The 12794-nt window shown below is 44.1% G+C and overlaps 1 protein-coding gene across 1 annotated transcript in view; it reads right to left on the minus strand.

Moving 5' to 3' along the window:
- Positions 1-12794, minus strand: part of LOC109204075 (uncharacterized) — a gene marked incomplete at its 3' end in the record, with an annotated part of 48982 nt that continues 36188 nt past the window's right edge. The window contains 8 exon segments of the mRNA XM_019364260.2: positions 1-42; positions 941-1226; positions 1612-1655; positions 3185-3470; positions 3990-4033; positions 5977-6262; positions 6666-6706; positions 6931-7237. Of these exon segments, the coding sequence (XP_019219805.2) occupies positions 1-42; positions 941-1226; positions 1612-1655; positions 3185-3470; positions 3990-4033; positions 5977-6262; positions 6666-6706; positions 6931-7237 (1336 nt within the window).

Below are 12794 nucleotides of genomic sequence, written 5' to 3' on the forward strand. Positions count from 1 at the left end.
TCTTCAACAGTGCAGCTCCATGTTCATCCACAGCGTGTTTCTCTGAGGAGGAAAGACATTTACAATCAACTCTGAGGATTCAAACATCATCACACATCCAAGTAGAATCAGCCTTCAGAAGATACAGATGATTTAAAAGAGAAAATCTTGTAACACACAATAAAATGAGATAAGAACCCTACAAAGAAACCTCCATCCATTCCGCTTATCCTTTTCAGGGTCGCGGGAGGCACTACAGCCTATCTCAGCTGTCTTAGGGTGAGAGGCAGGGTAACCCCTGGACAGGCTGTCAGTCTGTCGCAGGGCAAACACATAGACAGAGACAACCACTCACTCCCGCATTCACACCTACGGGCAATTTAGTGTTTTCAATTAACCTAACCCACTAACTGCACATCTTTGGACTGTGAGAGAAAGCCAGAGTACCTGGGAAGAACCCACGCAAACACAGGCAGAACATGCAAACTCCACAAGAAAGACCCCGGCCTGATGGTGGAACTGAACTCAGGACCTGCTTGCTGTGAGTCAACAGTGCTAACCACCGAGCTGCCCCCATGCTCTTTGTTATATATAAACCATCGATCCATTCCATCCAGCTTAAACTAACTGGAGGTTCCCAGCTGTGATAATGAGAGAGGGTACACCTGTCCACCTCAGGTTTTAAAAAGACAGACAACCTTTCACACCCACGTTTAATTTAGAAGCAGCAATAAAGTCAACAAGCATGTGTTTGACTGGAAACCAGAGCACTCTGAGGAAAAGCCTGCAGGCACAGGGAGAACATGCAAACTCCACACAGAAAGGTTCCAGCCAACCAGGAGGCTCAAACACACAACCTTCATGCTGTGAGGAGACAGTGCTAACCACTGCACCACCATGACACCACCAACACAAAACCTGTTGATGACACAGAGTTTACACTCATGCATGTTGGTCTTACCTCTGGATGCTGAGCTGCTCTCTGATAACTTCTGCACCAGATCAGTTCTGTTCATGTACATGAAAACTTCTCTGGTCACCTCCACAGACTGCTGACCAAGTTCATCCATCATCAGATTCACTACATCTGCTCTGTTTGATGATGGACTCAACCTCCATGAGATATATGACAGAGTCCCCAAAGGAAAAAATATCTGTAAGAGCCTCTTAAATTTCTTCAGCTCCTCATCACTCAAATCATTCAAAGTTTCTAAAAGCAGATGTTTAACAGCTGCGATTGTTGCCATCTGGAACAGTCAACACAATTATGGGACATCAGTTTATTTATTCAAACAAGGGCTGTTATATTGATTACAGTACGTTTATGAAAAACTATGAGGAAAAAAAATCTTTAATCTGAAAGTGTTTGATGTTTTCAGATTTCTCTGTCCTGTTGAAGGACAAATGTACATGCTGACACTTCCTCAGCTCATCCTCAGTGGTAAAGACATCCTGACATTAGTGTTGGAGAAAATTACTGCTGAAGAAGTCAAACTGAATGAAGCTTCAGTTTGTCACAACATCCAGCAGAAATCATGAGAAAAATGACTCAACATGAGAACTGATGATACTTTAGTACTCTGACTTTCAGCCTGCTGTCTTGTACTGAATCAGAGATGTGACATGACTCACTTTGTGGATCAGTGCAGAGCGTCGTTCATCCACAGAGTGTTTCTCTGAGGAGAAAAGTGCTCAAAGTCACTCATGACAAACACATTTAACAACTAACTGACAATTTGAAATATGACTTTAGAAAAAAAAAAACTTCCTTAGTGACAAAGAGGATGAACTATGTATGAACTGGTACTTCTTCTGAGAGTTTTATTTAATAAAAAAAACAAAAAAACAAAAACAAAACAGATATAGATGAGATAGATGAGATATTTTAAAGAAATAATTTTGAAATGCAAAATAAAAATAATGTGTCATTACAAATTAATTGACAAAAAAGAATCCAAATGCAGAAGCTGTGTATGAAAACTAAGTACACACCATTTCTATGAGAATAACACCCTGATGCTTATAATTATATGCAATTGATTACCTGATCATTAGCCAGTAAGAACACTTCAGTGAAAGCAGAAGTCTCGTCATTTTGCTGGTCTGGACCATTCACGTGTATTTTAACACAATGCCAAGAAGAAAATACATCTTTATAAAGTTGTTTACAAACAATCTGAACTCCATCACTCCAGAGTGTAAAACAGTATTCACAAGTGGAAAACATTCAAGACAGTTGCCACGAATTCAATGTCCCAGCAAATTAAGCCCAAGGTCAGTGTGACACAGTGGGCACATTACACTCATTGAGTCAGCCAATAGTTCCTCTACATACCAAAGTATTCTAGAGCACATGTGTCGGACTCCAGGCCTCGAGGGCCGTTGTCCCTGCAGGTTTTAGATGTGTCCTTGATCCAACACAGCTGATTTAAATGGCTAAATGACCTCCTCAACATGTCTTGAAGTTCTGCAGAGGCTTGGTAATGAGCTAATCATTTTATTCAGGTGTGTTGACCCAGGGTGAGATCTAAAACCCGCAGGACACCGGCCCTCGAGGCCTGGAGTCCGACACCCCTGTTCTAGAGTTAGAGCCAAATGCAAGGACGTCAGCTAAAGTTTGTCACCTCAAGGCACTTTATATGTAAGGTAGATCCTACAATAATACATACAGAGAAAAAACCTCAACAATCATATGACCCCTATGAGCAAGCACTTTGGCGACAGTGGGAAGGAAAAACTCCCTTTTAACAGGAAGAAACCTCCGGCAGAACCAGGCTCAGGAAAACAAAAAAGACTGGCTGGAAAACAAAGGAATGGCCAAAAGTCCAGAATTCAACCCGAGTAACGCAATGGCAGGATCTTAAGAGAGCTGTGCATAAATGAATTGCCCTGATCATCAATGAACTGAACGAAGATTATAATGAGTGGTCCAAAATTACACCACACTGATGTCAGATACTGACTTAGTTTTCACACATGGCTCCTTTCACTTTGGTTCATTTTTGTTAAATAAATAATGACAATAATTCATGCATTGTTTGTTGTTCATCTGAGATTGTAATTAAATATGTGAAGATTTGGTGAGAAGTAGATTTTTTTTTTAATGTACTGATAACTGAAATTATGTGCATATTATATAATGTAAAATAAGACTGCTTTAATAATAAAACATGTCTTAATAACCATTTTTTGTTTGCTGATTTACTTTTAGTTTCCGTGCTGCAGTCTGACAGCCTCTGAGCCAGATCCGTCTCCTTCAACTCCTTTAAACGCTCCACGGTCATCTCCACTGACTTCTGGCCGTAAGTGTGCACCATTAAGAACACTGTGTCCTGCAGGTCTTTCAACATGAACCATATCCATGGGATATCTGAGCTATGTTTCTGATGATGAATTTCACTCAGGACCAGCTTGAAGTTTTCAAACTTCAGATCATTCAGAGCAGCCAGTGTTTCCAAAAGCAGCTCAATAACAGACTCCATCGTTTCTACCTGCAAGATTCCAAAAAAAAAAAAAAAAAGTGTCAGTGGGTTAAAGGTAATATTGTCAGCTGGATGGTTTTAGGCACGGTGCAATTTATGAACAAACACCTCCAAATGATTCATTAACCAGAGTATTTGTTAATGTACTGCTGTCAATTTAACATTTAGATACCTAAACAAGGTCAGTCACAATTTTTTATGTATTATTATTATGCCCAATATTCTCACTCTCATGATTTCCAACAACAATATTTTGACTGTTATTTAACTTTAACTTATAAAATAATCACTACCAAAATAAATTAATAAATATTCCTCTATAAGAAGCCTGCATTAATGACAGACTACTTTTGCCTTCTTGTTAGCGGTGCTTGAATGAACATGATCATCTTTGCTGGATTGTGATTGCTGAAAGTTGTTGTTTGAGCAGCTAGCACCAAGGATATAAAATAATTTTGTACATTTGATGTTGTCTATATTGAAAACAGAAGTGTTCACTGAAAGTCAGACAGATGTGACATTACTCACTTTCTGCATCAGTGCCGGCCAGCTTTTATCCACACAATGTTTCTCTGACAGGAAAGAGATATTAAAAGGTTCATGAATGACTGAAAAAAGAAAAACATCTGTAACAAACCCACAGCAGACCCGGGTGCATGTTCATGCTTTGCAGCATCTCTTTGTTAATGGTTGCTTGTTCACACACTGTTGGCTGCAGCACTCTCTCGCTGCCAGTCACACACACTGACAACAGTACCATGTTTAAGTCGGCAGGGCCTGATTGCGGATGCCTGCACATCACCGCAAGCCATGCCCCGCCACATACCCCCATCGCCTGACTGAGGCTGTGAAGCCATCCGGTCAAACCTACTCCCCTCCCCCACGCGGGCAGGAGAGAGAGAATTGGCCTGGACCGTCGGGGCCACAGCCCCAGGTCCAGTGACAGAGCAATGACAGCTCAGGTGACCGGACACTTCTCCAGCGGCGACGGCAAAGCTGGTCCGGCGGTCGGCCGCGTGGCAAGTAGTCGTGTGCGGCGGCAAGGCTCACGGACAGCCAGGTGAGCTGCCTCATGGTGCCTCGTTGTGAAGGAACACCCACCTCCACCACGAGGTGCTCCGGCCTTTGGTGGAGGTGAGGCCGGTCTGGCCCACACGCTGACCATGGGCTTACGTCCAGGCTTCCCTGGCACAGGAACCTCGGTCTCCTCGCACAGCTCCTCCACTGCTCTCGGCTAGAGCGGCGCCTCGCTCGCCTCCTTCTCCACTTCCGGGTGGCGAGGTGCCTCATGCGCCTGCTTCATCACCGGCAGACACGGACCCTGAACGCTTGCGCAGCTCCTCTTCTTTCTCCTCTTCCTAACCCGGCAGGCACGGACCCTCGCGCTCCGCCTCCAGCAACGGCTTGGCAGGTTCCTCCCGTGCTCTCCACGCGCTGACCTCCGACTCGGGCTGAGCAGGTGGGTGAGCTGTTGGTGGACTCAGTGGTTGCTCCGTGGCCCTGCTCCGTGGCCCTCCTCCGGGGAGCAGGAATAGGCGCAGGCCCCAGCCGGGTATCAGCCGCTCCCACCCGAGGAGTGGGGCCACTCCCATGCATTTGAGGGATGCTGGTAGGGTTGGCGGCGATGTCAGCCAGGACTGGATCTGAGCCGCCAGACTCCGATCCTGCATGTGCGGCACTCAACCCGATCCTCCAGTTGTTCCTGTCGGCGCCGCAGTACTGCCGCCTGCTCTTGCTGTGTGGCCACCATCTAGGCTACCATGTGGGTCAGCTCCTTGCCCTGCTGGCCCAGTCGCAGGCCTGCTGTGTCCCCATTCAGGGTTTTGGCACCACTGTAACAAACCCACAGCAGACCCGGGTGCATGTTCATGCTTTGCAGCATCTCTTTGTTAATGGTTGCTTGTTCACACTCTGTTGGCTGCAGCTCTCTCTTGCTGCCAACCACAAACACTGACAACAACCCCCTCCTGCAGGACCCAGTACCATGTTTAAGTCGGCAGGGGCTGATTGTGGATGCCGTGCAGGTGCGTCTGCCTTCCCTGCACGGCACCGCAAGCTACGCCCCACCACAACATCTTAATAAATGCTACTAATACAGGTGGAATTGATGCATTTTCAAATGAAATACATTCAAAATCTCAAAAGAAAATCCAGATTCTTTTTTTAAACTCAGTTCTAGGATTAACTTTTTTATCAAGGCAACTTCATTATTTCTAAAAGCATCTAAAATTTCTAAGAGTAAATAAATATGTTGATGTTTTCATGTGTTAGAACCCTGAGTTCAGATCAGGTAAACTAAAAAAATGACTGACTGTACTTTTAATGAGCTTGAAAAAACAAATGAAAAATGCCATCAAAGAAAAGCTATTTGGAGATGTTTAAAAAGAAATTTATAAAAGAAAGGCAATATATTCACTAACCTGAAGAATATTCTTGCTTTAAAATGGTGAATTCTGAAAGACTGAATATGTGTCTAATTTTATGTGTTAAATTACAACAGACTGTTTTCTCTTACCTGTTTTGACTGTTTTGAGTGCTGAGCTGCTCTCTGACAGCCTCTGCACCAGATCACTTCTGTTCATGTCCATGAACACCTCCTTGATTACCTCCATAGACTGCTGACCACATGTGTTCACCATGACATGCACTATATGTTTTCTGATTTTTCTAAGTGGGATTTGTGGAAGACCCTTCTGAAAACGTGTAAACTGCAGGAACCAAATGAATTCCTTGAGATCGCTGTAACTAAAGCTCTCCAGTGTTTCCAAAAGAAGCTCTTTAACAGCTGCCATTGTTGCAACCTAGAAAATATTTTAAAAATCATAAGGAAAAAATGTTTCCTGAGAAAATTAAAGATTTATGTATTAGCAGCCGTTTTCGATATTTGAATGTTTTCATCGCCGAAGTCACTTTATGTTTTATTATCTCATCGATTTTAGACATTTATATGATATCTGTATAATCAGAAGATCATCTCAACCACTGATACATTTGAAATAATCTATTACTTTTATTTCTAAATTCATTGTTAAGATTATTTATTGATATAATAAATGATGCACATCACAATTATAAATCTAAACTCTGCATGGTTCTTTGAGAGCCCTCTAGTCTAAATGATAAAAAAAAATTATGACTTTCAAACTGATTCTTACTGAATAAAAGCTGAACTCTGCAGAGTGAGACAGATGAGACGCTACTCACTTTGTGAATCAGTGCAGACAGATGTTCATCCAGATGTTTTTCTGAATAAAATACAAATATAACACAAAAATGACTGTTTGACAACTGCTTTGTAAAAATTATGATATCAATGCTATATATGCCTCATCTTTTCTCAAAGTATTAACGGTTCCCACTTTTGCATGTATGTTTAAATGTCCCATTAATCATTATGATGATTCGTCTTTGTTTCTTCTTTCTAAATCTTCAAACATATAATATAAACTGAAACAGATATATTAGTTACCACTTTTGTAGCCAGAATCATTCTGTATCTTTTTACTTTTAGGTTCTGAGCTGCCTCTTAGCCTCTGAGCCAGATCAGTCATCTTCATTTCTGTTAAAACCTCAATGATCTTCTCCACAGACTGTTGGCCAAAAGTCTGCACCATTAAAAACACTGCGTCCTGCAGGTCTGACATCTCAAACAGCCTCCAGGGAATAAGAGAGTCAGCTTTTTCCCATAGGAGTTGTATTAAGTCTTTGAACTCGCTGTGACTGAGATCAGCCAGTGTTTCCAAAAGCAGCTCAATAAGAGACTCCATCGTTTCTACCTGGTAAAAAAACAAAACAAACAAAAAAAACCCAGAGGTCACGTGACAGCTATGTTCAAGATTTGGTAAATATAAATCATTGTTACATTTAGATAGTTTTGTAAAAGCCTGTCTTTAAAACTAATTTACTCACAAAGGGGCCACATTTTTAAGGCCATATTTAGACCAGAAAATGACATCTGAACATGATAATGATGGGTGACTACCTGCTTGCATAATATAATGCTTGTTATGATTATGGCACAATACCACTTTTTTATGTCCGATACCGATATGATAAATTTAGATATCTGCTGATACTGATATAAATCAGATATAGTGTATTTTACAATCAATAAACTGTTTTTTAAATATCTTGCTGCATTTTTTATAAGAGCATACTGAAGTTTTAACAAGCAAACACTGAAGCTATTCTGTTATACCTGTATGCAAAAATACACTGCACCAAAATTTTCATAGTTCAGCAACACTGATCAATCTAATAAACTTAAACCTGCTCCATCCTCCCTATTCTGGTATTTTAAAGAGTACTTAGCAGAAATATTAAACAACCTAACTAATAGGGTTGCAAACTCCAGCAAAACATAGGGAACCACCCCCCACCCTCCGGCTCATGATGCTTAATCGACGTAATCAACTTTAATGCACATTAAAACAAATGCACAGAAATCAATTATTTTTCTACGTAATTAAATAGATTCAACATCTTTCTTCAACAGAATTGCAGACTGCACAGATGGTACCTTCCCAAAGGAAAAAGTACTATAGCTTACCAGGGTATATATTAGACATAATATTTACTATATACAATAATGGATTTCTATACATTTTACATCAGATGAAAACTTTGGTTGTAAGATTCAGATTATTTATTAAAACTAGACATTTAAGGATAAGAAAGAAAAGTATTTCTTTGTGCCCCCCTTTCCCTGTTAATGTCCTACCTGCCCCCCTGGCAAAACTTTGCTAGACCCACCCCTGCACAGTAACCAGTTGTCAGGATCCTGGTGTTAGATAAGATAAGATAACATAAAACTTTATTAATCCCTCGGGTGGGTTCCTCTGGGAAATTCGGTTTCCAAAAGCACAGCACCGACAGAAGTTACAGAGCGTGAGCAGAATATTATATATATATACACATACACATATATATTATATATATATATATACACATACACATATATATATATATATATATATATATATATATATAATATATATATATATATATATATATATATATACATATATATACAAAAAAAAAAAAAACACCAGCACGCCCCTGCGGCCGGTTTATCCTTCAAGCTCGGGTCCTCTACCAGAGGCCTGGGAGCTTGAGGGTCCTGCGCAGTATCTTAGCTGTTCCAGGACTGCGCTCTTCTGGACAGAGATCTCCGATGTTGTTTCCGGGATCTGCTGGAGCCACTCGCCTAGCTTGGGAGTCACCGCACCCTAGTGCTCCGATTACCACGGGGACCACCGTTACTTCACCCTCCACATCCTCTCGAGCTCTTCTCTGAGCCCTTGGTATTTCTCCAGCTTCTCGTGTTCCTTCTTCCTGATATTGCTGTCATTCGGAACCGCTACATCGATCACTACAGCCGTCTTCTTCTGTTTGTCTACCACCACTATGTCCGGTTGGTTAGCCACCACCATTTTGTCCGTCTGTATCTGGAAGTCCCACAGGATCTTAGCTCGGTCATTCTCCATCACCCTTGGGGGCGTCTCCCATTTTGACCTTGGGACTTCCAGGTTATACTCGGCACAGATGTTCCTGTACACTATGCCGGCCACTTGGTTATGGCGTTCCATGTATGCCTTGCCTGCTAGCATCTTGCACCCTGCTGTTATGTGCTGGATTGTCTCAGGGGCATCTTTACACAGCCTGCACCTGGGGTCTTGCCTGGTGTGATAGACCCCAGCCTCTATGGATCTTGTACTCAGAGCTTGTTCTTGTGCTGCCATGATTAGTGCCTCTGTGCTGTCTTTCAGTCCAGCTTTGTCCAGCCACTGGTAGGATTTCTGGATATCAGCCACCTCCTCTATCTGCCGGTGGTACATACCGTGCAGGGGCCTGTCCTTCCATGATGGTTCCTCGCCTTCCTCCTCTTTCTTGGGTTTCTGCTGCCTGAGGTATTCACTGAGCACACTGTCAGTTGGGGCCATCTTCGTGATGTATTCGTGGATGTTTCTTGTCTCATCCTGGACTGTGGTGCTGACACTCACCAGTCCCCGGCCCCTTCCTTCCGCTTAGCGTACAACCTCAGGGTGCTGGACTTGGGGTGAAACCCTCCATGCATGGTAAGGAGCTTTCTTGTCTTGATGTCAGTGGCTTCTATCTCCTCCTTTGGCCAGCCTATTACCCCAGCAGGGTACCTGATCACGGGCAGGGCGTAGGTGTTGATTGCCCGGATCTTGTTCTTACCGTTCAGCTGACTCCTCAGGACTTGCCTGACCCTCTGCAGGTACTTGGTGGTTGCAGCTTTCCTAGCGGCCTCTTCATGGTTCCCATTCGCCTGTGGGATCCCCAGGTACTTGTAACTGTCCTCTATGTCTGCAATGTTGCCTTCTGGTAGTTCAATCCCCTCAGTTCTGACTACCTTCCCTCTCTTTGTTACCATCCGACTACACTTCTCCAGCCCGAATGACATTCCAAAGTCATTGCTGTATAGCCTGGTAGTGTGTATCAGTGAATCGATGTCTCGTTCACTCTTGGCATACAGCTTGATGTCATCCATGTACAGGAGGTGGCTGACAACCGCTCCGTTCCGTAGTCGGTATCCGTAGCCAGTCTTGTTAATGATCTCACTGAGGGGGTTCAGGCCTATGCAGAACAGCAGTGGGGACAGAGCATCTCCTTGGTAGATCCCGCATTTGATGGTGACTTGTGCTATGGGCTTGGAGTTGGCCTCTAGTGTTGTGTGCCACATTCCCATTGAGTTCCTGATGAAGGCTCTTAGGGTCCTGTTGATCTTGTACAATTCTAGGCATTCCAGTATCCAGCTGTGGGGCATTGAGTCATAGGCCTTCTTGTAATCAATCCAGGCAGTGCACAGGTTGGTCAGCCTGGTCTTGCAGTCTCGGCTGACTGTTCTGTCTACCAGTAGCTGGTGTTTTGCGCCTCTGGTATTCTTGCCAATCCCTTTCTGTGCCCCGCTCATGTATTGACCCATGTGCCTGTTCATCTTAGCCGATATGATGCCTGACAGGAGCTTCCATGTAGTACTGAGGCAGGTTATTGGTCGGTAGTTGGATGGGACCGGTCCCTTCTTGGGGTCCTTGGGGATCAGGACCGTCCGACCTTCGGTTAGCCATTCCGGGTGTCTCTCGTTAACTAGCAGCTGGTTCATTTGTGCTGCCAGACGCTCGTGGAGTGCAGTCAGCTTCTTCAGCCAGTAGGCGTGAACCATGTCGGGCCCTGGTGCTGTCCAACTCTTCATACTGGAGACCCTTTCTTGGATATCTGCCACTGTGATGGTTACTGGACCCTGTTCAGGGAGGTCGCTATGGTCTGCCCTCAGATCCACTAGCCACTGAGCATTGCCGTTATGGGTTGCGTCCTTCTCCCATATGCTCTTCCAGTATTGCTCCGTCTCCAGCCTTGGTGGTGCTGGTCTGTTATTGTTCCCTTGCCACTGAGAGTACAGTGGAGTTCTGTGGAGAACAGCTGGTTTATTCTCCTGCCTTCTATCTCTCTGGTGTACCTCCTCAAGCGGCTGGCCAAGGCTGTGAGTCTTTGCTTGGCAGTTTCCAAGGCCTCAGGTATGGACAGCTTGCTGTATTTCTTATGCACCTTCTTTGTCGCGCCTTTCTGCAACTCCATTAGTTGGCTAACCTCCCTCCGTGCTACTTTGATCTTGCCCTCTAGCCTCCTTCTCCATGGAGGGTACTGCCCCTTGTGGCTGTTCAACTTGTAGCCAAGCATCTCACTGATCACTGCTGCCGTAGTGTAGATCAGCTTGTTAGTGTCGGTAATCGTAGTTGTAGGTATCATCCGTAGTGCTGCATTAACATCATCTAGCAGACCTTCTGAGGGTACTTCACGTAATCTTGGTAACCGGCCAGGGGGGTCCAGGTTTCAAGCTTGGCCATGATCCTATCTTTCAGGTCAGTTCCTCTCGCACTCAACGATCCTTCTCCTATCGCACTTGGGGCTATGTACCCAATCTCGGGTGGGGGTGATGATATCTCCCCCCTGACCTGGCGTCCTGACTCCTCCTTGCCGTAGCATTTATGTTGTACCTCGTCAATCTCTAGCTGTGAGAGCAGTCCCTTCTTTCGAATGTTGGAACACTGAGCTACTAGTTGTTTCGCCGTCATTGTGGATGTTGGGTATCGAAGAATCCATAGGTCCCTCATCCTATTCATGTAACCCCTTCCGCCAGGGTTACTTGCGTAGTAGCATTCCAACAACGCCCTGTTTTCGTCTCTTGCCCACCGATGCCTTCTTGTTCCAGTAGCCCACTTGTCGTCAGGGTGCCCTGGTTCCTCAACACCTGACGCGGACCTTGTTGATCCGGGCGACGTCCGAGCCGGCATGCCTTCATATTTATCTGTCTCGCTCATGTCTGCGGTAGGCTCACTTTAGCATAGGGGGTCTAGCCTTAGGACCCTTACTGGATACAGACGCCCCAGGCAGGAATCGAACTTGCGATCTTCTGCTCCAAAGGTGTGTAGTCTAACCACTACGCTATGGGCCTACGATTTGGGCCAAATAAAATTGCTTCTGTCTTCCGATCATTAAAATTTAAAAAGTTTTTTGCCATCCATGCTTTGACATCAGTAAGGCAGTCAAGCAGAGGTCGAGTTGGGAGACTATCAGAAAGACTAAAGGGTAAGTAGAGCTGGCAGTCATCTGCGTATAGATGGAATGGCACTCCATGTTTCCAGAAAATCGCGCCAAGAGGCAAAAGGTACAATGAAAACAATAACGGCCCAAGAATAGATCCCTGTGGCACACCCCAAAGCAGAGGGGCCACAGAGGATGAAGCCGACCCCAACTTAACACAAAAGGTCCTATTTAAGAGATGGGACTTTAACCACAAAAGTGCCAAACCAGAAATTCCCACACAGTGCTGCAAGCGGGAGATCAACAAATCATGATCTACTGTGTCAAATGCAGCGGTCATGTCCAACAAGACCAGCACTGCATATTTACCACGGTCTGTGGCTATCAGGATGTCATTCATAACTTTTACGAGGGCTGTCTCCGTACTGTGAAATGGCTTAAAGCCGGACTGAAAGATTTCTGACAAATTTGAGTCATTCAAGTAGTCCATCAACTGAGTATAAACAATCCTTTCCAGAATCTTACTAAGAAAGGGAAGCTTAGAGATGGGTCTAAAATTGGATATGACTGAACTGTCTAAGCCCGGTTTCTTAAGTAAAGGATGTATGACTGCATGCTTAAATTCCCTAGGTACTTGACCAGACAAAAGACTAGTATTAATAATGTTCAGAATGTGTGGTCCAATGATAGGAAATACCTTTTTAAGAAAACGGGGAGGAACAATGTCATTAGGAGAGCCACACGGCTTAGCTTTCAACACAAGTTTCT

Source organism: Oreochromis niloticus, linkage group LG11, assembly GCF_001858045.2.
Source record: "Oreochromis niloticus isolate F11D_XX linkage group LG11, O_niloticus_UMD_NMBU, whole genome shotgun sequence".
In the NCBI taxonomy this organism is placed as follows: Eukaryota; Metazoa; Chordata; class Actinopteri; order Cichliformes; family Cichlidae; genus Oreochromis; species Oreochromis niloticus.